The 27,101-nt window shown below is 40.1% G+C and overlaps 1 protein-coding gene across 4 annotated transcripts; it reads right to left on the bottom strand.

The window, feature by feature from the left end:
* Positions 1 to 689: 689 nt before the first annotated feature.
* CYLD (CYLD lysine 63 deubiquitinase) lies at positions 690 to 26,775 on the bottom strand. Of its 4 annotated transcripts, none has more exons than XM_034426490.3 (17): positions 26,501 to 26,775; positions 20,975 to 21,648; positions 19,726 to 19,893; positions 18,422 to 18,527; positions 16,505 to 16,600; positions 15,114 to 15,230; positions 13,249 to 13,631; positions 12,270 to 12,435; positions 11,763 to 11,904; positions 10,948 to 11,070; positions 10,527 to 10,618; positions 10,088 to 10,154; positions 8,870 to 9,002; positions 7,390 to 7,498; positions 6,496 to 6,614; positions 5,662 to 5,878; positions 690 to 4,510 (listed from the first exon to the last, which is right to left on the bottom strand). In XM_034426490.3, the coding sequence occupies exons 2-17, from the start codon at positions 21,482 to 21,484 to the stop codon at positions 4,326 to 4,328; spliced, it is 2,733 nt and encodes a 910-aa protein (XP_034282381.1). In that variant the 5' UTR covers positions 21,485 to 21,648; positions 26,501 to 26,775; the 3' UTR covers positions 690 to 4,325. The 4 variants fall into 4 exon arrangements, with proteins under 4 accessions (XP_034282381.1, XP_087733228.1, XP_034282380.1 ...); XM_087877102.1 differs by having other exon boundaries at positions 19,591 to 19,893; positions 26,286 to 26,702; XM_034426489.3 differs by having other exon boundaries at positions 19,591 to 19,893; positions 26,501 to 26,696.
* Between the last annotated feature and the right edge of the window lie 326 nt (positions 26,776 to 27,101).

A 27,101-nucleotide genomic window follows, 5' to 3' on the forward strand; every position in this document is an offset into this window, starting at 1 on the left:
CTCCTGGCCGGCCCGCGAGTCGGATGCATCACGCACTGGCCATGCTTGGATTAGCGAAGGGGGAAAAAGTCACGATATGTCACGTGACGACGTGAGTTTGACACTCCTGATCTAGACCATCAATCGGTCCATCTTACACAAGATCAGTAGAAGCAGTTTGCCCATCTTCCATTCTCCACCGGAAGGGACATGCTGATGACGTCTGTTTATGAAAGGCACCAGAGCTGCAAATTGCAACCATAAACGCAATTGTGCACTAGGCCATTCTGTTCTAAGGAAGAGCTTTTCAACATTTGAAACAAACAAACAAACAAAAAAATCATTTCCTTACATTCTCTGTAAAGTTCCTTATTTTGGAGGACTCCTTCTGGGAATATATCAAAGGGTTCCAGTCATTTTCTTTGCACCTTGGAGTCTTGCAAAATGCCAAACCCAATGCACAAGTACGTAGCAGGATAACCTATGATAGGACTCAGCATAAATAAGCTTTTAGGCTGCAATTGTCAGGTCTGCATGCTTAAATCTAAAGCTTCTTCAATTATCTTATCACTCTTTTCTCTTGCACCATATACAAAAGATCTCCCAACCCCAAAAGCAGCGAGTAAAGTAAAGCACAATATTTTTAATGTGGTCATCCTTTTCCCTCAAACCTTGGAAACCTTTCTAGCATTCTAAATAAATGACACAGCCACAAAAATGATGGGTTTATTAAATATTAGTACAGAAATAATATAGGGTATCATTTATTTTCTCGTCTGAAGAAATTAAGGCTTCACACATGCAATCTGAAAAAATGTCCTAAGCTCTCAGTTGAGACACTCAATAGAGGAGACAATGGCACTCAAACCACAAAATCTTTATTTTTGTTCTTCTAAAAATTGTGCAAGCCAATGCAGAACGTAAGTTTGTTACAATGGCAGAATAAATAAAACCCAAACCTCGAAAGAGGCCGTTCAGGTCAAGATAAAAATCCAATTCAGCTTTCATATTGATTCAAGCGCTGTTCTTTGTGACAATCTCAGCCCCGGGGAAACCAAAAGACGACACTTTATAATGTCTTGCTTACACACCAAAGTCTGTGCGGACATAGAAAACATGATCTCAAAATGAAATGATTTTCACTTCTGTTGAGTTCCTTCTGCAGGGCAATGGCTTAAAAGTTCATTTTTCACAGTAACCGCTGGAGACCTTTTAGAGCGGGGTATCAAAATGCCAAAATCACGACGGATGAAACAGAAGAGGAAATAGAAAGGGCAAGGAAAGGGACGGGGAGTGATTGCCACATATGTTTTATTGCACTGCACATTCAAAAAGGGAGAATCTATCACCAGCTAAGACTTTCCCTTCGACTGCAACACCAGGAAACAAGCTGGAAAAGATCATTATATATCAAAACCACCGAACTATATCTCATACACCACCTCTGATGTGATTATTGTAAAAGGGAGACAGTTTCCAAGATTCAGCTGGCCAACAGCTTTCTAGACCCTGTTGTTTTACTGAGATCTCACCTCCACATAAACTTTTGTCCGCATCCTCAGATAACCCAAGAATGACTTTGGATGATGCATGGATGTGTTCCTGTCCTTATTCTCCACACCCTGAAGCTTGTTTTCTGATCGGTATCTCTTTCCGCTGAGTTCTTTCTATTACTGCTCATTACCTGCCCACATTCTTTCATCCTACTGGTCCATCAAGACTGCCATTTTCCACTCAGTCCAAGGCAACTGGAGTTCGACATGTTCTCAAACCCACAATTTCCCAACTATCTTCTGAGTTCCCACAAATGCTCAAAGGAAAACAGGATAAGTAGGAACAAGAAGGGCATCCAATCACGAGTTACACAAATGAGAATTAATGCAATGAGTTGGCAACCCTGCTGTGCAATTAGAAACCATTGAAAAAAGCTTTAGAGGCCTAATGACTCTCTCCATCAGTTTCTCTACAGCAAGCTGATCTTAAGAGACATTCAGCACCCACCATCCATCCTGAAGTTGTTATATAGATATATATATATATATATATATAGCCTTCAGCTACTGTTTTCAAAATGTACCTAAGGCAACGATAGCAGGTTTTCCTCCATACTGCAGAAAAGCTATTGCATCTACAGTTCATAAAAATACTCAATACGACATTGAATACTTCAAACAAGCTAGTAATGTTTTGCCATGTACTGAACAGCAAGTCAAATGATTTAACTACACGCTGGCTCAATATAATCCTTTGAGATGATAAATGTGTGAGTACGGTTTTAAAGCGCAAAACCGGAAAAAAAAAAATGCAATGTTTGCCTTCCATTACAGATTTCATTTCCATGGCATTCCCTGAGACAAAAAAGTAAGTGCACAATAACAACTAGCAACTGAGGTCTTAAACATGCTGCTATTACATATGGTGTCTATGGGGCACATTTATCCCAAATGTACGATATGCTGACTATTGCCCTCACAATCCTGCTTTGTAGACAGACACTGGAATGGGACAACTCGATGCAGCAAACTTTCCACTGTCAACTTGACATGACCAACTCGACATGACCAACTCACTATGGCCAATTCTCCATGGCCAACTCTCCATGGTCAATTCGCCATGGCCAACTCTCCATGGTCAATTCGCCATGACCAATTCACCATAGCCAACTTTCCATGATAAACTCTCCATGGCCAACTCTCCATGCTCAACTCTCCATGGTCAACTCACTATGGCCAACTCGCCATGGGACAATTCAACAATTCAATTAATTAAAATAATTTTAAAAAATATTTTAATTGTTGTCATTCACATTTCATTTTGTCCCTCCTTTGGCATTCTTTAAGGATTCTATTCCACTATTTCTTCAATATTAGTGTAACTCTTGTCCCACAGCAAGTTGGCTGTGGCGAGTTGTCCATGGCGAGTAGTCGTAGACCTGAAGACACTGTCAAATCCACCCAATCAACATACAGTACCTAAAAGTCCCACTGGGCTCATCAACTACAACCATAAAAGGCAGCCTATGCTGATAGCGAAACAGCAAAGAACATCTTGATGGGATTAAACTTGAGTCTTATTCCCTCGGTCAGAACTGTGGAAGAAATGTATTAGAAGACTGGATTTATTGTGTAATCCAAATTTGCCCTCTCGATGCAGAAGCATGCGAACCCATAAGCTATTACCTAACGGAACACAGAAAGATAATTTAATGGAGTGTTTTTGAATGATCTCTACGATGGCTCTTGAACCGACATGAATTGATCTCATCTCCTGTTTACCACGCTGAATTGCAAGCTGTCAAGAGGGTCTTTTCCCCCCTGTTGCTGGAGGAAAGGAGAATAGCCTCAGACCTTCTGAATCATTGGGTACTTTCTGAAAAATTGACCAAGGCATGCAGAACACATGCTGAAAAAGTTTCCAAAACTCATTTAGAAAAAAAAAAAAAAGGTTTTCAGGATTCTTCCATTATGGAAATCAAGCTTGAAGATAGCAATGGAATTAATGCCTTTCAGGATTAGCTTTGAAGATGGGCGTGTCCATGGAAAGTAAAACATACTGGTTCGTCCACACATTCCCAGAAATGACCTTACATCAAACGCATGGAACAGGACTCAGGAAGTTGTGCAAGGGAGGCCATTCCGAGTACCGCTGCAAGGTTGCGAGATCATTATTCTTCCTTTTCCTGGAAGGTACCCATTTGCTACAAAGAAAACAATGAGAATTCTTGGTCCAGGGTGCCTGGACTGATGGACTGATCACCTATATCTGCATGGATACACTCAACTCGGTGATGTTTTGGGTTTTGTGATTTAACTTATTCCAGGTCAACATAAGAAGCAAAAGTCCCTTGATGCCAAAGTCATAAGGCTGGTCTTACAGACACGATGGATACAACTCTGGGAAACATACAACCCCCAAAATATAGTCCTCTTCCTTTAAGCTGTGCAGGATCAGAAGAATCAGCAGAAGGCTCCAGAGGGGATGTTAATCTTCGGACTATGTAAACAGTTTCTCTAAAACACAACCTAAACATTACAATCGCTTCATTTAGACTTTTTTTATTTAAAAAAACAAACAAACAAACAAACAAACAAACACACACACACACACACACACACGTCCAAGAGCGGAAACACTTGAGTGTTTTAGCAACACAACACCGCACCATTCCCCCTTTCCGTTAAAATAGCTGCTTCTTCTTTCTAGTTCTTTGATTTCCATACCCTTCGAAGCATCCATTGCCAGCAACAGATGCGCAAGCTGAGAAGCCGACAGCTCCGTTGAGCTTCCTTGGGCCACAGTTCCAGTCCCTGGGAAGAGGCTAATTCCTCACGAGAGTCCTCCACGTCTTACTTGTACAAACTCATTGTAGGGCTCTGATACATGCACATGTAAGCATCGCAAAGGAGCCTCCGCGCACAGCCTTGAATTCTCCTCGAGTCCAGAGAGTGCAATTCATCGAGAGACATTTTCAGATACTCGCCAACTTCTGGGCACGGAGTCACTTGAGGGATGTTAAAACCATTTTGACCTCCTTGGGAGAGAAAAGAAGGCAGGACACGGGATTACCCCAGCAGGACAATAAGACAGCCCAAGCTATGTTGTTCTGAGATGACCACATGTCTATGGATATTCTCAAGCCTCCAGGTCATGGCTGTCCCCAAAGGTGCTTTTTTCAAGAGGCAACTGGACTTTCTGGTTTTTCTTTGAAGACGTTTCACTTCTCATCCAAGAAGCTTCTTAGGGTCTGACTCTTGACGTTCCCCATCATCTAGTCAGAACTGGAGAAGCTTCTTGGATGAGAAGCGAACCATCTTCAAAGAAAAACCAGAAAGTCTAGTTGAAAAAAGCACCTTTGGGAGATGATGACATCTACATGTAATCCCAGGTAAGAAGCATTCTACTTCATGCCAATTTAAACTCCAACCTGTGTCCAAAATTATCCATTATGGAATAAACCACGTGAGTTTCACAAAAAGAAAGAGTGCAAAGAAGAGCAACACAGATAATTAAGAGACTGGAGGCTAAAACATGAAGAACACTTGCAGGAACCAGGTTTGTCTACTTTAAGGAAAAGAAGGATAGGGGGTGACACGATAGCAGTGTTCCAATAGTTGAGGGGCTGCCACAAAGAAAAGGGGCTCAACCTATTCTCCAAAGCACCCTGAAGGCAGAAGAAGAAGAAATAGATTGGAGCTAATCAAGGAGAGAATCAATCCAGAATTAAGGAGAAATTTCCTGACAGTGAGAACAATTAATCAGCTGTCGGAAGCTGTGGGTGCTGGAGGTTTTTAAGAGACTGGATAACCATTTGTCTGAAATGGAGTAGGGTTTCATACTTCAGCAAGGGGTTGGACTAAAAGGCCTCCAAGGTCCTTTCCAATTCTATTATTCTATTATATTGTCTCCTTCAACTTTCCATATCCTGCTACCATCCAATTTCATTTTAGATGTAATTTTTGGAATTCCCTGGCCTTAGTCTACAGCATTAACCTTGCTTTTAACAACAAGGTGCCCTACAATCTGGGGAACATCGACAGGGTTTCAAATGTGGATGCCGTGGTTGAAAGGTTGGGGAATGTTGCTTCAACTATGAGCTGCCTCACGACAGATGTTAAGCGCTAAGTAGTTCATCAATTTAAGGGCCAGGCTAGCAGTTGAAACGTCACAAAAGAGAATACATACCATCCCTATCAGCCATGCTATCAAAAAAGAGCCAAGAGGAGTCTTCCTTGCCATATTTAACAAAAGCCACATAGTGGCTTGTCTCTATACAAAGAACGGCAAAGAGGTCCATCTTCTGACAAGGTATGCAGCTGTGCCTCCAATCCCAGTCCGGTAAATCTTTCGGAAGTGACACTGGATTGAATTTATGACTCTGTCTTTTGGGGTGAAGATGAACCTATCATGGGATGGAGGGAAGAAACATTAGGAAAGGGAATTACATTCTTGCTCATTTCTGAAAGAACCCAGTTCTCACACAAGACAGCAATAAGAAAAACGAGTTCCTAGGGCAGTGATGCCATCGCGTGCCAAAAGCGGGGGGAGTGTGGGGGGCTAGCGCGCGCACATGCCCACGCCCATAATTCTATGCGCCCCGCCCGCCCATGCATGTGACCCCCGTACTCCCCCTGCTTTTGGCATGCAATGGCCCGGTGGGCCCGGTAGGTCTGTTTTTCACTCCAGAGCCTTTCTAGGAGCCTGGGGAGGGCAAAAACAGCCTTCCCCACCCCCACCCCCGGTCCCACTGGAAGTCGGCAAACGGGCCATTTCTTAGAAAAGCTCTGGAGCATGGGGAGAGCGAAAAACGGCCCTGCCCCACCCCTCTGGAGGCCCTCCAGAGGCCAGAAACAGCCTGTTTCCTGACTTCCAGTGGGCCCAGAAGGCCTGAAAATCAGTTGGCTGGTGCACACATGCCCGCCGGAGTTGAGCTCGTGTGCCCACCAATATGGTTCCGCGTGCCATAGGTTCACCATCACGGTCCTAGGACATTTGGGGAAAAAAAGGGGGAAAAATTACCTGTGTATTGCAGGTTTTGCAAAACTGCTTGATTTTACCAGAGGAAATGTCAGAATCTTCGTAGCATTCCCGACATTCGTACATTGCAAGTCCTCCACAGATACGACACTGCCTTGGGGCTGCATTTTACAAGAGGAAAAATACCCATTGTATTGGATGCTACTATTCTGAATAAACAGAACCCACATCTACAGTTGTTTTTTTTTTTAAATAGAAAATTTTACTCAAAAACTTTTGAGTAAAAGAAAATTAGCTCACTCCATTCGTGCACAGATATTACAAATTTAAAGAATGTGTCCTGTCATATTTGCAAGTTTAGAGTTCTTCTAGATTTTCTATTGAGAATTGAACAGGTGTGGCAGATAGGAAGGGACGGGTGAAAACAAGAGCTGAATGGGGGGGGGGGGGAAAACCTCACAATTTCTCCAGGAATTGTTGGAAAAATTAAGTCTTGTTCATTCTGTGTTGATACGGTGGGCGTGCAACAACACATTCCATCATAATCCTAACAGAATAAATTAGCCAGTAGACAAGCTAGTAAAAGATTGTTTCCTAAAGAGTTAGGATACCTGTATTCTTTATTTCCTAATGGCAGTTAGAACTCGTTTCGTTTAGGAAGTTGAGGAAAAGGTATTATGAACAAAACTGGAGCAGTCTGGAAGTCAACCATTGGTACAGTTCTCCTAAAGTCTGCAATGAAGATTTCAGACCCTGATTATATTTGTGTATCTGCATTGAAACAAGATTTTTAGGGTCCACAGCAACTCCATTCTGCATTATTCTGAAGGTGATTCATTTTATTGATGAAGTATCCAGGTTCATCAAATGTCATGGAATTCATTTCAACTGAAAATGGAGTCTTATTGCGCTATCATGAAGCATATTTAAACTTACTGTCTTCAAGCAGGTCTGTGATATTCAATTCCAGAGAAGGGAAAATTTTGTTGAACATTTTGAAGTCCTTGCCAAATCGAGGCATCTGAATTATCAGACATGATGGGGCCTAGTAAAACCCAACAGAAAAAGGATATATGTTTTAGCCAAGAGACTTCATTCTCTCTGTTTCAGTTTATTAAATCCTGATGCCCCTAATGTAAAGTTAAAAAATAGCTTTCTCAAAAGCAAGGAACCAAACAGACATTAAGGTTTGATATACATATAATCAGTCATACAGATTAGTCCTATCTTTGGCTTAATCTAAAGCAAGGGTATCCAACTAGGCCACTTTTAAGACTTGTGGACTTCAACTCCCAGAATTCTGCAACCTCTGAGTGTTGAAGTCCGCTGGTCTTAAAGTTGCCAAGGTTTGACACCCTGATCTAAAAAACAAGGAAACTAATGGGCCTCCAGGTGATGCTGAACTAGAACTCCCAGAATCTCTTTTCCACTGGTCATTCACACAATGCAGCAGTGAATTTAAGCTGAGGAACATCTGGATACGTTGAGTTCCCTGTCTATGCTTTAATTAATAAATCATTTGCACAATAGCTCAAGCAAAGCATCAAGGAAGTTCTTCTGATATCTACTGAAGAAGCAAATCCCTCATTTGTCATAATGAAGAGTCACCTCCTAATCCAGAGGTCTGCAGCCTTAAACACTCAAAGAGCCATTTGGACCTGTTTCCCACAGAAAAGAAAACACCGGGAGCCACAAAACCCTTTCCATGTCTGACTGTTTCTTGAGCGGCCACAAAACTAGCATATGTAGTTGAATTAAATGTTCTGGTTTCTTCTGAAACTTTTCTTTTCTTGGATTTATCCATGGTTGGCCTACCAGGCATTGAAAAGCTCAATAAATTGCGTGCCGGCGAGTGTTGCATATTGGTGGTTGTGACACATATTTTGAGTGACAGGGAGTCACAGCCAAGGGGTGAAAGAGCCACATGCGGCTCGAGCCACGGGATGCTGACCCCATCCTAATCAATTAAGATTTTATTGAACTACTCTGGAGACACTTGCATGAGCCTCAGTGGTGCAGCAGACTAAAGTGCTGTTAAGTGCTAGCACTTAGCTGCCAGCTGCCTGCAATTAGTGCAAGTTCGAATCTCACCAGGCTCAAGGTTGACTCAGCCTTCTATCCTTTCGAGGTAGGTAAATTGAGGACCCGGATTGTGGGGACAATAAGCCAACTTTGTATAGAACAACACCGCTTAGGGGGGGCTGAAAGCTCTAATAAGCAGGTATATACAGAAAAGTATGCAGGCTATTGCTATAATGCATTATAAGCCGCCCTGAGTCTATGGAGAAGGGTGGCATATAAATTGAACTAATAAATAAATAAATAAATGCTTCAGCTTCTCAAAAGCTGAACAACCCCAGCCAGCAAAATGCGCACTGATGGGTAAAACTATAAAAAGAGGAAACTTTCTCCAAACCTCTGCAAATTTCAAATTGCTGTTGATGAAGGACCATTCCAGTAACTGCTGTATGGTAGGCACTCCAACTTTCTCATTCTTGTCCATAAAAATCTGATAGAAATAGCAGTCTTGGACTTTTTGTCCTGCCGATCTAAGAAGAGAGACACAAGTGTATTTGACAATGGGGACGCTTCACATTGATTTAAAAAAGTACAATCTACTACTACAACCAGATTTGTCTTCAGGGTAACAGCAGAATCCTGTAGCAATAGATTCCTGCATCTGGAAAGAAGACAGATCACTTGGATCTTCCTTTCCAAACCTTTAGTTATAAATATAAGAATAAATTATTTATTCATGTATTTATAACAAATAACACACTCTGCTAGAGAAAAGTTCCCTGGAGATAGACTCCAACACCCATCTAAAAGCTCGGAAAACTAAGCCTCTGGTTTCAGTGACCGACTCAGATTTGATTCTGGAATAAATTATTCCCTAAACGGATGAAGAGGTTATTTTAAATAGCTGATATGTACCAGTCTGTGAACTATTGAATTTACATTTATAGAGAGAGACTGAGTCTATAGATAAGTGCTGCAAGTTGTAATTTAGCAATACTGAGCTGACCACAAGTTATCCACACCTGATGCTATTATAGCAGATACAAGATTGAGACATAACTGACATTTATCAGTGAAGTTAAGTAAGCAAGATGAAACAGCAATAAAAGCTTTTGAAATATCCCCAAGTTCTCAAGATAAAGACATAGCTAAATGTTCATAGTTTACAAAACTAAACACAATTAAAAGTAATGAAGATGCTCGCACGGTGTTCCCAGCTATAACTTTTTTTAAAAGTTTTTTATTTTAAACACATTAAAACAAACACAAAACAAACACATATATACATATCATTTTTCCGTTGTTAACAGCTCATTTAAGGTGATTCTTTCTTATTATTTACATAATAATAAGGGAACTGAAATAATACTGTATTGTTTATTTTTGTGATAATATTGCTTGAATGTGCTGAAGATCAAAGTAAAGAGAAGTTGACATAAAGGGAATTGGATTATATAAGTAGATTGAGATAAAGTTAGAATATATGTAAATAATAAGAAAGGATCCCAGCCGTAACTTTTTGTTGGAAATTATCCTCAAGATTATAAATTATAGATAATAAAATAACTTTTGTGACTTCAACATTTCTCTTGTGTGAGCCAAGGACCATATTTACCTTATTTTTAAGAGTGGTTCTACTCTTAAAATATGATGAAACAAAATATTCAAAAATTCTTCTGGATCTGGAAAAAAAAAAGACAGTTTCATCAGGATATCAAAGCACAGGCAACCAAAAAAATAATAGCAAAAATACAAAGTTACAAAACACTGCCAGAAACCAAATCTCAAAACTTGGTTTTAATAGCAATTAAAAATGTGAATTCTTAACCACGTAACTGGAATGATCTGACACTTGTCTTTAATCATTTTAAGAATCTGCAGATGTAGAACTTCATTAATCTGTTATTTTAAGCACAGTCTTTAAAACAAGGATGGGCTACCAAATGAAGATAAAGGGATTAGGGTGGTGGTAAAATCTTATCTAGACTTATGTTTAATAATATGATACATCCTTTCAGTTCTTCCTCATTAACAATATTACAGAATGAACTTACCTTTTTCTTCAGATGTGAATCCTGACGCTGCTTCAACTTTTTCCAGGACCTTTCTCAGCTTCATTATTTTTGTGGCGCACACATATCCATATCTAGAAGATAAAAGATGAAAAGTCTGAAAAGGCACATCGAGCCCCCAAGAGGCAGAATCTGAAGAGGCAACATGGTCTGGAATATTATCTACAACCACTTGATCTGCCGCCCGCAAACCAAAAGGAGAAACAAGCAAAAAGAAGTAAAAAAAAAAAAAAACAGTTAAAAACTGTAGAGGGGCCAGAAGTAGTCAACCAAAGCAGGGGTTTTCAAGCTTCTTGTTCCACCTTCCAGAAACCATTTCAAACATCTTCCTCTTTGCAGAAGAAGCTTTCAATATTTCCCACCGAAGCTGGCATGTTATCACAGGTCGCTCATTTGTACTTACATTCGAAGAGGATTTACTATCTCTGTCCGTAACAGTTCTTGAGTTTCGCTGTAATATTCTACATCATTCTTCTCTTTGGGCCGAAGCAAGACTGTATCCAAAACAGAACTGAATGCAAACAGGCTGAAAGAGCAGGGAAAAAAATACATTTCAAACGGGAAAGGGGACAGGGGGGAAAGAAACCACCTTCAGGTTGAGAACTGTCCCAAAATCTATTGCAGAAAGAGATGCTTTTAACGGATTCTGTGAGATTCTGACAAATATCTGTTTCCAGGAACAGCATTTATGTTTTGGAAGAGTGTAATCTGAACCTTACCAACAGCTAAGATCACCATGTTTAAGTCGAATTTGAGACAATTTTGCCTTAGAAAAGAAAATGTGAGCCATGCCAAATACCAAAGGCTCAATCAGCAGAGAAAGAAAGAGAAAGAAACACTTGAACAGAAAAAAATCCAGGACAAGAAGTAGTTATTAATTTTGATTGTGTCTTAAACATAAGTGCCTTTCCCAGACTGTAAACTAAACTCTGGGCAACTTACACGGTTAAAAGAAATCCCTAATATACACAGTATTCCTCACTTAATGACTACCCTGTTTAATGACCATTCAGTTATGAAGGCACTGAAGAACTTCTTGTAGTCCTCACATATATGACCATCACAGTATCCCCACAGTCAACTGATCGCATTTTGGGCATGTTACAAAAATATCATGCACATGCTATTAGGTTCACGTAACTTCGTTGAATTTTTAAAAATGCATATCATTGTGTTTTCTTCATCTCAGGCTTGAAATGCAGTTATTTCTTTATTTACCAGAATAAGGTGGAATCTAAGTAGCAGGAGTTATAATGACCCTGGATCCCCTTTTTCTTTCCAATCATTGTTTCCAATCCTTCTTTTTCCATTTTTGGAGGAGTGTTTTCTTCAACCACTTCGCTGAGATAGCCTCCAAAAGCTGAAAAACAAATCAGGAAATCAAAGCTACATCTGTACTCTTTTATAATTCCACATTAGAAACAAGCACAATGGAAATATCAAAAGCCCAATACGAAGTCTAGTGAAGTCACAGATCCACCCATTTCTCCTTTCTTGTGACCAGCATTGTTTTGACAGAAACATGTACACTTCTCACAAACGTGCACATATATACAAGCTTACAGCCAGAAGCACGCACACACACACACACACACACACACACACACACAGAGAGAGAGAGAGAGAGAGAGAGAGACAACTTCCTTGATCATTAGAAATGTTTTTTCCCCCCAATTCAGAATTAAAGCAAAGCTGTACAGAGAGAGAGAGAAAGATAGACCACACCTAAGGAATTGCAACGTTCAATCTGATTAGACACCGGCTGCAATGAAGCAAATCTGGAATCAGGTCGACAGCTCTTCAGTTTGACAAAAAGAGCTTTCTTTGGTGCGCAGGTAAAGTAACGAGTCCCTTTAAAAGTCCCATCGGTGCAACCTGCACATTCATCTTCCTGAAAAAACAAATGAGAAATTTGCACTTCTCGATCAATAGAAACCACACCAATAGAAATTGTAGCGATATAACCTTACACTTCCGTATAACCTCCGTATAACCTTACACTTCCCAACTCAACCCTCGAACAGCACACTCACATCATCCACACAATTTCTGACAAAACTACAAAGCTTAAATGTAGTGTCCCTATTTACATCTGTCCCTCCCCACTTAGCACAATGGGTCTTAGAACCGCTAGACCTTGACTTACAACCAGTCATTCAGTGACTGCTCAGAATTACAACGGATCCAAACGGGGCTTATGACTCGGTTTTGAGGTTCCAAAGTCCAGATACATACACACACACACACACACACACACAAAATCATGTGGCATTTTGGGCCCTTGGCAACTGGCCTGCATTTATGGCTGTTTGCCTGTGGTCACATGACCACAATTTCAGACATTTTTCCTGGAAACCAGCATTTATTTCCCCCAAAAATTGCCCCGTAGCGAACGATGGGTTCACTTAACAATGGCTGCAAAAAAAAGTTCATTAAAATCGGGTCTGATCACTTGGAGACCTACGTTATGACCATCATAACTTACAACCGTAACTGTAGACTCAATTACGGACGTAACTCGAAGACTATCCGTATATCAGAATTCTGAGCTGGCTTCAGCCTGGCAGTAAGTTTTCACCTGGCCTGACGTCAGAGTCAAGCTGTAGCCAGGAAATTAAAGAGAAAGGCAATAATGAAAAGATCCTGCAGGGTTAGAGATGGACAGGAATTGCCCCCACAGGTTCTCAAATCTGACAGTAATTACCAGTTCAAGCCCAGCTAACACTTCGTTGACCCCTGGCGGCTGCCCGATCCAACGGATTACTCCGTAGAAGGGTGGGTTTTCTTTCACTTCTGCTAAAGAGCCAGCTTCGAGGCCATGCATGTTGATGGGGGCTACAGTGGCTGGTGGGCTCTCCTGGGTTGGCCCGGAAGTCCCTTCTCCAATAACCGACTGAACAGATAAGGAGAGCGGGCTGTGTGATATAGAACTGTTGGTGGTGCTTGACATCTTGGTTAGGCTGAAAGGCAGGGAATGGAATCTGTTTTCGGAAGATAAGCTATTTGACGGGGCAGGCTGCAGCGGTGGGGAAGAATTTCCAAAGCCAGAAGAGGAGTCGTTAAGTGATTTTGCAGAATCTTCAGCCACTGTTGAATTGGAGGCAAGCAAAGAAATTGGCACAGATTACAAATGGCAACTTTTATTAAGGTACCTGAACTGATGTAATGCACTTTTCCCATAAAATGAGTAAAACGTGCTGGAATCTCTCTCTCTCTCTCTGACTAGATTCTATCATGTAAGAATAAATTGCTTTAAAACAGCTCATTGGCACTTGCTAAGCACAATGAGCTAACAGGTAGATTTTACTAATACTATAATCAAGGACTATAACCAAGAATCTGAGCTTCTGCTATACCAATCAGCAAACTGAATAAAATTTCATAAATAATTATTACAAAGTTTCTTAGTGATAGATTACAGCAGGTGACAGCAATTCCAAACTTGGGTGGAAGAAACTGAGATCCTGGACTCATTCCAAGTTCATACAGAATATCATGTGAGCTTAATACATTCTCCAAATAAATTGGGTATTGTCCCTCAAGTTTTCTCAGACTCCTACGCTCTATGGCAGCTGGGCACAGCAGAAAAGCTGATGTGACAACAAAAAAAACCCTTGAGCATGAAAACTTTTGAAGCCACAATTCCATCTTATTCAACACATTTAAAGACTATTTAATATTCAAGAGTTATTGTGTATTTTGTGTCAGCTATTTTAAAAAATGAGGTTTATTGGTCAACTTTAAGCTATTTGCTTAAAACTGCTATTCTAGATTGTGCAGGCTAGGGAATTCTGGGAGTTGAAGTCTACGCATCGCATAGTTGCTGGGAAACAGTGCTCAAGATCTTAGTCATCGGGAAACCAAGATTTACCGGGAAACAAACATGAAATGTACACCTCTCGTGAATTCATACAATCAGTGGCGGAGAGGCCCTAAAGGACACATTCACCAACTTGTCTCCTGAAGACACATAAATAAATCATGAGTCAAAGCTCAGTGCATGAGGTCACAAACTGGTATAATAGCACATTACTATTTATAAGCCTCTTGCACGCTCTGCCTGCAACCCAACTGGTTTAATAAAGAGAATAAGATCAAGCTGTCATGCAATGTTGGGCATTTTCTACCACGACTGAGAAATTATCATAAAACCTGGGCCGAAGGAAAAGTCTTCAGTTATCTGACAAACTACAGCCATGAACGAAGGAACTGGGAGTTAACCAAGAGAGATTTAGATTTTCCCCACCCTCTTAAAGACATGTGACTGCTTCTACGAGGAATTGCTTAAAAAAAAAGTCAAGGGCAACTTTTAAAAACTGTTGGTGATAAGTTGCTGAATCCAATGAGAGTGTAAAATAATTCCTCTGAGGTTGTGGAAGTAAATAGTGGATGATGGACCATGCCAATCTTGACTCAAAGCAGCAATACAAGGAAAGTTGTGGTTTGAAGAAAAAAGAAGGATGCATCAAAGCACATCCAAAAATATAGGTCAATACAGTTGTCAGAATTCTCTGCATCATTAGTGTCATATTTTGTTACTACATCTGTGATCAAAATCCAGTTTGTTACCTTCATCAATATACCATGTATTTTTTGATTTTGGCTGTGCTTGAGAATCTACTGAGGAGCCATTTAAAGCGTAGAAAAATTCTGTTCTGTTTCTGTTTCCAGGATCAGAGAGTGCACCTGAAAAACAGGCCATGTCAGAAGGGAAGAATATACACAAGTAAGCTTTGATGTTGTTAGCAAAGTCTGTAAAACTGCTTCAGAGCTGTATGACTTTTATGGAAGGAACACAACTGCAGGATGTCTGGTCCAATCGCTACAATGCTGCATGATTTCATGCGGTCCCAACCCTTTAACAGAACAGCTCTGTTCTCAGCTTACATTTCAAGCTATACACATAGTACCCTTTAGAAAGCAAAGCTACATCAGGTAACAATTCTGTTTAAGCTTAACGAAACTGCTTTCTCAATAATGTCTGTAAGATTAATACCACGTACGGATCACTGATTTCAGACTTAATATTTTAAAAGAAATGAACATCAGTAGGTTATTTAAAATTACATGCCACCAAATCCCCAAAACTCATAACCAACATTTTGAACATGAGAGATATGAAGTGTTTAACTGTAGTCATTGTAATACTAATATGCAAGGCAGAAACTGCCTATATCCAGTCTTGTTCAGTAGACTGGAAAGATCCACTGGTTAAGAATGGTAAAGCCAAAATTTCTTCACAGATTGCTTCGCATAACTTGGGATAACCCTAGAAATATGCCCCTATGTGAAGGTTCTCATGATTCCTGCTGGAATTTGGACAGCCTTTTGCAATACATCTAACCCTTCGACATAAACCCCTCTTCTTGCTGTTTTACAGATGACATTCGTAAGTGAGGAGCAATTTGGCTCCTTGTATTCCACCGGAAGGATCAAGCACAGGAAATTCAAGCAGTGAACCTAGAGGGTTCAAGGGAAAATGAATATATCCATTTCCATTCCTATCTATCTATCTATCTATCTATCTATCTATCTATCTATCTATCTATCTAGCTAGCTAGCTAGCTAGCTAGCTAGCTAGCTAGCTAGCTAGCTAGCTATCTAGCTATCTATCTTACCTCTCTCTCTTACCTATCTGTCTATCTATATCTATTTCACTTATCTTTCATCCAACCATCCTAGGAAGTCCTTTAAGTATCACTCCGAGGACTCCAATCATAATTGGTATAATAACACATTTATTTTTCCATATATACAGATATCAATTAAAATTGCTGATATGCTCAAACCTTTATAAGGAACACAATAAAGTACACATTAAATATCTTCACTGATGTTGATGGAGAGGCTGTTTTAGTAGTCAAACTTGCCTTTAAATAGCAACATAAGGAGATTGCACATGGCAATCCTCGTTTAAGAAACAACACTGTAAGTTTCGCTGAAATGTCGAGTCAAAGTACCTGTAGACTTTGGCTTGCTATGACCGAAGGTTTTGTCACCACCACCTCTGGAAGTATAAGCGAGTTTGGGAGGTCTCCTGTCCTGAGACACAGCCTCTAAAACAGAGCAGAGTTTAGATATTTCACAAAGTATAAGAGCACACTATATAACAATATAATGTATTAGTTTCAAAACATTAATCAAAATAGGAAACACATTAGACATTCCTCAGGAGGGCTGAAAGTCCTGACATATAAGATTTTACATGTAGAAATAAGCCAAACTGTAACATGATACCTCAATTATAATACCTGTCATAATGGAACTATAATATAAACTACAATTCTCTAGGACTGATGTGGAAGTTTGTTTTAAAAAACTTGGTGAATGATTAAATATTAAATAAGGACTTTCTCAGATGGCCATTGTTGGAACAGTTTGTCAGACTAAATAAATCTTTACACTAATCCATCTGAGCAATTCTAATGTTTTTTACACCTATCTGCATCTCATCTCTTTCAAATTCAACCAATGAACCCTTAGGTTCAGTTTACACCTACAAAGCTTCTGTCTTTGTCCTGACCATCCAAAACGTAAGCCTCCTAATCCAGCTGTCCTTTCCCTAGAAATATATGATCTGCTGGTTGCAAAGACTGCTCACATATTTCAGTTTCCTTGGCAATGCAGCCAAGTAAATAGTTTCATCGCCGAGTTTGAAAAACCATGGAAGGGCCGTCTAGTAACGTAAGATTCTTGCTAAGCAAGTCAGCTAATCTCAGTAGATCCTGTTCAAGTCACTATATTCCTCCAGTGCAAAGTGGTTGACTCATGCGTGCAGCATAGGGGTTACAGTATTATTAAAGCTTTGTGAGTAGAAAAACTGGCACTCTAATAATATGGAGAAAAGAACAGATTGCCTGTGGTTCCAAGCCCTTCTCACAAACACCAATTCTTTCATCAGAGCATATGTGGGCATCATTTGAACATATTCCTTTTAAAGGAAGTGTAACAATCCCATAATCCAATACACAAACGCTGTACAAAAAAACAGAATCATCTGGAGAGTCCTTATGCAGTATTTCTTACAGTTTTTAAAGTGTTCTTAACTAGCCTTTAAATCACTATGCATAATTATTCACGAATGTGAACTGCAGCCGCATCGTTTCCATTCAACACTGTTCCAGTTGCCTAGCCCACACACTATCCTACTAAACAAAGACAATTTCTCAAGTAGAAAATTCACTGCCAGATAATGAGGCTTTCAGTCCTCAAGCTTTATCATCTGGAAATAGTTGAGAAGGCCAGCATCCCATTAAGACAAATATATTTGCCTTACAACGGTTCCTTTAGTGACTGTTCAAAGTTACTGGGGAAAAAATGACGGTTTTTCACTAACCGTTGCAGCATCCCTATGGTCACGTGATCAAAATCCAGATGCTTGGCAAATGACCCATGTTTATGACAGCTGCAGTGTCCCGGGGTCATGTGATCCACCTTTTGTGACCTTCTGACAAGCAAAGTCAATGGATTCACTTAACAACCGTGATACTAATTTAGCAACTGCAGTGATCACTTAATAACTGTGACAAGAAAGGTTGTAAAAAGGGGCAACTCACTTAACACCTGTCTCACTTAGGAACAGAAATTTTGGGCTCAGTTGTGGTCGTAAGTCACGGACTACCTGTAATGCATTGTTGTAGCATCTCTTAATGAGTTTATGAAGAAAAAACACATGACATTTTAAAGATTCTGAAACATTTCCAGAATTAAAAGGAAATGCACATTACCAAAAAAACCCAACACCAAGTAATACTGAAATCTTCTTTTGAGAATGAACTGCAAAAGGCCAAATTTTAATCAAATCTAAAACCAGAACCAGACATTAATCAACCTGCTAAAATCTGGAAATTCTTCTCAAAATCGAAATAAAATATTACCTGGGATAACATCATTGATATGCAAAAGAAGTGTACTTTCAACACTTGCAAAACTACAGAGCTGTTGTCCATTGTATCTTCCATCCCAATTTCCAATTGGATTATCCTAAAAAGCATTTTATAACATGTTTATCCTTATAGCTTAAGAGAACAGCTGAATTATATTCAAGAAAACCAGGATGTTACTAAAATTTGCAAAGGCTATGCAAAGCTAAGGTTGAAAGCACAAACCATCACAAAAAAGGCAGATTCTTGTAATACTGGCAACCCACTTCTCACAAACATAAACACAAAGGATTTGTCTACTAATAATCATATGTCACTATTAAGAAAAAACTGCCAATTATTGAGGTACAACCCAGTTTGTAAGAATTAGAGAAGTTACACAAATATAGCCATTCTCATTGGTTACCAAGGAAATAGAAAGGTTGAGGAGAAAGTTAACTGTTTTGATCTTTCATAGTTCTAAGTGGAACCAAGTGAGGCTATCCAAGCACAACCCATTATATTCAATGTGCAAACAGCATTTTGCTACATCAAATACCTATGGATATTTTGCCAAGTAGAACATTTGATTTTAGTATTTTTACTTGAAAGCTATTGTATGTTTCCCAATTATAGAAACAAACTTCAGGACAAAAGTGAGAACAGCAAGTATTATTGAAGTGCTCTTGAGCATTACAAATTAAGAGGTGGAATTCAAATTCATCCCGAAGGGTCTTTTTATATTCCTTCAAGAGGTTAAAACCTACATACATTGCCATTTTTCTCAGAAAAGAACTGAGTTCAATAAAACATGCTTATCATTAGAATCAAGGACAATAATTTTTTGGGGGGGGCAAGTCATTTTGAACAATAAGTAAAGCCTGTTAAAATCATGTGTAATCTTGTTCATTGTTTGTTGCCCAACAAAGTAATACTGTACTGTAAGATTCAAATGCCCTAGAGGAGATTCTCTGGTGCTATAATATAATCCAAGAAGCATGATTATCCCCCGCCCTCCAAAGCAAATTAACATACATTTTATCTGATACTAAAAAATATACTAGTGTGATTTACACATGGCAACAACTGCCATGAGTAGCTTTCAAGGATTCCACCAACCAGCAATATTGCATGTACTATTTTAAACACACATGCAAAAAATCATAAAAATCTTAATTTCTTACCATGTCCACTCCAACAACGTATCCTAAACTCTCGTTTCCTGGTATGACATCACAGAATATAACTGTCCCATACTCTATATTCTTCCCTATCTTCACAGAAACCCTGGAGTTGAGCTCCAAAGGAGGAAGGTCTACCTGCATTGAGTCAACTGGAGCTGCATAGTCATTCTCCAGTTCATTGTCATCATCTTCCATCAGTTCTAGTTTGTCTAGTGCAACAAACACTCCACAGTCCTCATCACATCTGAACAGCTGTTTGCCTTGGTACTGTCCATCAGTAAAGCCCTGACCACGACCTTCTTCCTGCATTTACAAAAGGAAAAGAAAAATGAATTGTGAAGTTCAGCCAAATATTGAGCTGAGGAAGGCCCCAGGTTTCATAACCTTGAGAGAAATTACAACTCACGGGAAGACCTTAGATTAGGGAGGCCTGTTTCACGCAATGTGCTGAACCACCATAAAAGAGTTTATTTTTAGCTTAACAAACTGCAGGAATCCAGCAAATGAGAAATTGAAATTTATGCAAAGCTATTCATAATAAAAGCAACTCATGTCTGGCACGTAGACATTCTCTCAGCACAGCCTACTTCAGCTACGTTGCAAGGATAAAATGGTACGGAGAAACATCCCACACAATCCATCAATCCTAAAAGGAAGAGAGGGGTACAAATGTAATGAATGAATTAAACCTAATGCTTTGCAGGTTTTCAGAATGGCACCCTCAACCATACCAAAAAGTATGTTTCACCAATGTACATGTTGTGGCCCACCAGCGGCCAGCAGAGCTGGCAGCAGATTCAGACAGTGAGGAAGTTGGGGAGGAACGTGGGCCAGTCCTGGAGTCTGGGGAAGGCTTGGATGATGGCCTAGGCCATCTAGTAATTCTTTGCTGCCTTCGGAGTCTCCGGAGTCTGACATCAGTGAGGCAGAAGAACAGCGTGACCCTGTTCCCAGTGTGTGCATGCGCAGAGCTGCCAGGAGACAGAAACAATTAAGGAAACAGGGTCGACTTGGGAGTAAGGCTTGGAGATGATTGGCCCCTCCCATAAGACATAAAAGAGAAGCGAACGGGACGTGAGCTTTTGCAGGAAGCAATTAGTTCATCTGGCCGATTCAAGATTTGAAAATTCTGGTTGTGACTCTGGGCCAAGTTTGGCTTTGCCCTGCGTCTGGAAATTATCTCTTTGGTAGCATTACACGTGAGATAGGTGGGTGTTGATAACCTTCCTCTGAAAGAGAGTTTATCAAGCCTTGCAGACTGTAAATGAAAGTAATTTACAGCCGTATGAATTAAAGAGGTTTGCCGGGACTAAGTTTGTGCTGTTTACTTTCTAAGGAAGCCTAGGTCAGAACAGTACATTAAAAAAAGAAAGAGAATCCTTACCAGAAGCTCCACCCCGAAAAATATACCCGACAGAGATCTCTCTTGCATTAAGGGTCCTCTAAAGCGAACTATCCCAGGGTATTTCTCTTCTCCTGATCTCAGCTGCACTTTCACCGGGGAACCAACATCGATGTGGAGACCCTTACGCAGCCTGCTTCTGCTTTTAAATATACTGTATCTTTCCTCACAATTGGTGATGGCCAATAGCAGCTCGGCTCGCTTTTCATCTATATCGACGACCTCTTTCTCATCAACATACAGGACCACGTGTGGCTGTTCCAGAATCTTGATTCCTATTTGCAGCTTCTTGCTTTTGGATGAAGGGTTGTTCCTGATGTGCCCACCGGAAGACCTGTCTTGAATAAACTGACCAATACTACCTTTAGGTATTTTTAATAGCTTCTGTGTCTGCTTGTCTATAATGCTACATTCCTGGAGAAGCAAATAAAATATACGCTCTTCCCAATATGGAGAGGTCGCTTTCTCTTGACTCCACAAACCCGAAGTCATTGTGGTTCAAGCTTTGTATAAAGATGGAAAAGAAGACTCTTCAAAAGAAACTTAAGTTGGCAGCATAACTGTAAATGAGGGCTTTTTTTAAAAAAGTTCCAGTTCCAATAATGACTTAATTTTCTTCATCCATGTCCTAATGAGCTAAATCCAGAATAGATGACCTGAAGCATAAAAATAAAGGGAAACATCATTAGAGGTTAAAGGATACCATAGTAAGAGTAAAGGACAGGAAAACAAGACACTTTTGAAAGCAAGCATCACCACTGATTTTTATAGACCTATGACAACATCCAGCTGGCAAGAATGAGAACATGTTTAGATAGCTACAAAGGTCATGCTGAAGAATTTCTCTGCACAATAAAATTGACTGACTAATAGATTCATCATCACACCACCGCCACCACAAAACTGACCATGTAGGTTTTATCTTTGCAATCTTTATTAATATCTTGAACTGAGTGGACAGCTGCTCTCACAAATAAGAGCTTTTTTCCCTCTTTTAGTAATCAAAACATTTTTGAATTTTCTGGGGAGAAAAATAAAGGTAACGCAAGACTTTTGTTAATCTCACAATCTGACTATAGAGGAAAAATTACAAAAATACATGTTTAGGTAGTACTTAGAATAACACATTTTTGGCAAATATGGTATCATGGATATTTATGGAAATATCTGAGTGGCAGCACGTTTATAACCTGATTCAATCAAAATAATCTCTTAAGGAAGATATGCTTCCAAATAAAAATCAAGCTAAATAAGATTAGACAAAGAAATCTGTAAAGCTATTAAGCAATTGGAAAGTCATCAATGCACTTCATAGTTTATTTACCAATAGAAGTCAAGATGCAAAAGAAGAATCACATCTGTAATCATTTGGAATTGAGGCGCTTGATCATTACCTAAAATAAACTCTACAAATCACTTGATTTTTCTTTCAGTTTAAGTAGAACTACCAATAATAATACATTATTATACACCAGCATTTCACAAAAGCAATATATTTTTTTTCTTAAGTATGCAAACAAATGGAAGCATCCCCTCAATCTTGGGAATAGGAATAGAAAGAAAGAAAAGAGGTAACTAAGAATGGAAGACTTTTCAAGGAAAGGCTAGTGTTATTTTCTGAAAGCCTAGGAAAGTACATAGACTTAAAACATCAGTAATTAACAGCTGCAACAAACAACCAGCTTCCAAACTTCATTAAAAGAAGTAACCTTAGGGTTTAATGTTTGAACCAAAGATCAATATAGGAATTGAAACAAAGGGTTCAGTTATGAGCCTGGGAGGCAAAAGAATGGTTAAAAATAATAGTTACTGCTTTTTCCTCCACGTCAAGCACAACTATTTAAATGATCCAACCACATAAGGAGGGATGTAGAAGTCACTCTGACGCCAAGGTTTGTTTCGTTTCGAGTGGTTATTTTATTTTCATAAAATTTTACGGATTTTATAGAGTTGCAAAAACCACCCAGAATCTGTACAAAATTGACGGTATAGAAATGCTATGAACAAATAAGCGTCCACAAATAACAACTGAGGTTCAAGTGCACCTTTCAAGACTAGTCTATGGTGAAAAACTACCATTACCACACACCTGAACCAGAAAACAATAATTTAGAAAAGACAAAATAACAAATATAAAACTCTGGTTTCTTCCCAAAGAACTATTAACCAAAGTTTTACCTTTAGTGTGGGGAAAACTGCAGCTCACTGCTAACTTTGTGGTTCAGTATGACTTACACAAAGAGACTCCATGTGATCATAAGACTTCCATATATAAGACTTCCATATATTTAAGATCACTAAATTAAGACATGAACCACTTCAGTCTGAAGTTTCAGTCTGAGCAAACCAGTCGCCCCATCCTGGCTTATGTTGCAGAGACAGTTTCTAGTCCACAAAGGCTTCTGCCACAACACAGCTGCCCTTTTGTGCAGGCTAACTCACAATGAAGCAGGACTGAACTTAATATACTTTATCCCAGAACAGGCATGATCATGACTCCCCTATAAATCTCTTTCTGTTATGTGATATTGTGACCTCAGTATTTGTTTTCTGATTGCAAAAGACAAACCCAAGAACTCTGCTGAAGTAATGTAAGTACTATAAGAAGAAATAGTTTTATAATATAGACATGCACACACACACAAAAACCCCACTGTTCTCCAGAGTAAACATTTTAAAAGGGCAAAACCACAGAACCTTTGTCTGTTTTTAAGTATAAGATATCCATAGAAAAGTTAACAACTTTCTGAGGGAAAAATCTTAAGATCCTGCCTGGAAGTAACCAAGATCCCTTTTTTGTTTCACAACCCTGAAGAAAACAAATCAAATGAAAAATGATGTGTGTTTGGCTGGCATAAATACATACATACACACACATATACATATATATTTATACATATATGGTACACATATGGACAGATACCGGCACACGGGCACATACACACACACACACACACACACACACACACACACACAAACTGTCAACCTGCCCAGCACAAAAGAAGGCTCCCTAAATGAGAAAGTGAAACCAGAAAGGGAAGACAAGGGGAGGAGGGAGAAAACTTTTTCTGAAATTGTACACAAAGTATATCCCAAACATTTTAAGGAGCTCCTTCTATGTCTCAAGCACAGAAAGGTATGTGTGTGTTTATATAATGGAGAAGCCAAGCTAAAGGAAAAGAGTCAACGAGGAGGGGGAGCAGCTGCCAGCACCATCATAACAATTTGAAGAATTACTTTGCCAACTAATTGCAAGAAGGCGAAAATTCAACATGAAACAAATAGCAAACAGTCGCCTTTGTAGTGAAAAGGATAAAACAACTGACTGTTTGATCAGAGGCTGCAGCAAAATTTCACAAACTAACCTCAAGCAACCACATGACCAAGTTGCAGAATTATTCATTGGAAACTTTGCCAAAAGTTTGAATTTGAATGGAGCTAAAAGAAACAACTTCCTGGGATCCTCAAGTTGGAAAGGTTTTGGAGAAACAACAGGTTAAGATTTTATGGGATTTTTAAGATCCGACATGCATCTTGCACATGCCTGCTACAACAGTAACTAAAAAGAAAAAAAAAACCTGTTTGGTTGACGTTGCTATTCTGGGTCATGCTAGAACTGAAGAAAAAACAATTGGAAAAAATTACAAAATATTGGGACATGCAGATTGAAGTTGAATGCTTATGGGAAAAGAAATTTGCCATTATACCAATTATGATTGGAACCCTCGGAGTGATACTTAAAGGACCTCCTAGGATGGTTGGATGATAAATAAGTGAGCTATAGACAGACAGATAGGTAAGATAGATAGATAGGATGGACAGACAGGATAGATAGATAGATAGATAGATAGATAGATAGATAGATAGATAGATAGACAGACAGACAGACAGACAGACAGACAGACAGACAAGATAAATAGATAGATGATAGAAGATAGACAGATAGATGATAGATAGAAGATGATAGATAGAAGATAGATAGACAAGATAGATGATAGAAGAAAGATAGATAGGCAGACAGAGAGACAGACAGACAGATATATATAGAGGGGGGGGGAGGGAGGGGGCAGATAGATATAGAGATGATAAGATAGATAGATAGATAGATAGATAGATAGATAGATAGATAGATAGATAGACAGACAGACAGACAAGATAAATAGATAGATGATAGAAGATAGACAGATAGATGATAGATAGAAGATGATAGATAGAAGATAGATAGACAAGATAGATGATAGAAGAAAGATAGATAGACAGACAGAGAGACAGACAGACAGATATATATAGAGAGGGGGGGAGGGAGGGGGCAGATAGATATAGAGATGATAAGATAGATAGATAGATAGATAGATAGATAGATAGATAGATAGACAGACAGACAAGATAAATAGATAGATAGAAGATAGACAGATAGATGATAGATAGAAGATAGATAGACAGACAGACAGAGAGACAGACAGATATATATAGAGGGGGGAGGGAGGGGGCAGATAGATATAGAGATGGTAAGATAGATAGATAGATAGACAGACAGACAGACAGACAAGATAAATAGATAGATAGAAGACAGACAGATAGATGATAGATAGAAGATAGACAGACAGACAGAGAGACAGACAGATATATAGAGAGGGGGGAGGGAGGGGGCAGATAGATATAGAGATGGTAAGATAGATAGATAGATAGATAGATAGATAGATAGATAGATAGATAGATAGATAGACAGACAGACAGACAGACATGGATTGGATGGATGGATGGATACAGATAGACAGAGATGAATAACTAGATACAGAAATACATAGATAATAGATAGACCTAATCTAGCAATTTATTAAGTAGACTGCCTTTATTGCTTTTTTTAAATAACTCAAAGGTGGCAAACATACCCAATACTTCCTTTTCCCCACCAGAGAGAGGGAGGGAGGGAGGGAGAGAGAGAGAGAGAAGGACTGGCCCAAAGTCACCCATGAATTCATCAGACATATATACCCTAATTTTACAAAACAAACCCCCAAAGCCCTCTTGGCACTCATTAATTAATAATAATAATAATCATCAGCAGCAGCAGCAGCATGGTTATCTTGTTTGCTGTGTATACTGTCATTTTTGTGTAGTAGAATAATAATAATAATAATAATAATAATAATAATAATAATAATAATAATAATAATAATAATATAATCAGCGACCCCAAAGGCCCCGTTTGAGCCCCCCACCCCGCGGTCTCCCCCCTCCCCCTCACGCGAGCGAGTCAGGGCCGGCCGCTTTTCCTCTCAGGCCAGCCTACCTCGCAGGGCTGTTGTGTAGCGACCTCGAAGGAGCGCTTCACCTGCCGCCGGGATCTTTTTTTGGGGGGGGTGGGGGTGGACGTGAAACATAGAGGACCCCGAAGGGAGGAGGGCGAAGGGACCGAGCCCGCCGCGACGCGTTTCCCCCCTCAGCGCCATGTCCGGCGCATCCCGCTCCTGACCGGCTGCGATTCCGGCCGCTTCCCGCCATTACCGTTCTCTCGTCCCTTCGCAGGAGGCCGCAGCGGGGCTACTTCGCCTCCCGGCGCCCCGAGGGGGAAGAAGGGGAGCGACCGCGACGATCGCCACCATCCCCATCCCCTCAGGAGCTTCGCCGAGCGGCTTCGCCGAGCGCAACCTAACCCCGCAGGCTTGGGCTGCCAGCGCCCGCTCCGTCCCGCCCCGTCCCCGCGATTAGCCAATCAGAACACGCGGAAGCAGGCGTCGCTCCTCGCGACTGGTTCCTCCTCCCTTTCGCTCTCGCTTTCTGTCAGACGGAGGGAATTTCCATCTTTTTTTCCCCCTCACCAGCATGCTAGGTTGAACGGGAGCGACGACTTCGTTTGGATTGGCTGGCCGGGTGCGTTCCTGTTCGATGAGTGGCTAAAAAGGGAAGAAAGGCCCGCCCGATGCCTCTCCCCGTACGCGCCGAGATCGGTTGATTTGATTGGGCGGGTTTTCCCAGGACTCGCCTACTTCGCTTTCTATTGGATAAAAAGCGAAAGAGCGGAGGGAAAAGGGGGCGGAGGCTCTAAAAGGTAAAACGTTACCATTCCTCCTCCTCCTCCTCCTCCTCCTGCCCCCGCCACCGGATT

This window comes from Pantherophis guttatus, chromosome 11, assembly GCF_059756535.1.
Source record: "Pantherophis guttatus breed Tessera chromosome 11, ASM5975653v1, whole genome shotgun sequence".
In the NCBI taxonomy this organism is placed as follows: domain Eukaryota; kingdom Metazoa; phylum Chordata; class Lepidosauria; order Squamata; family Colubridae; genus Pantherophis; species Pantherophis guttatus.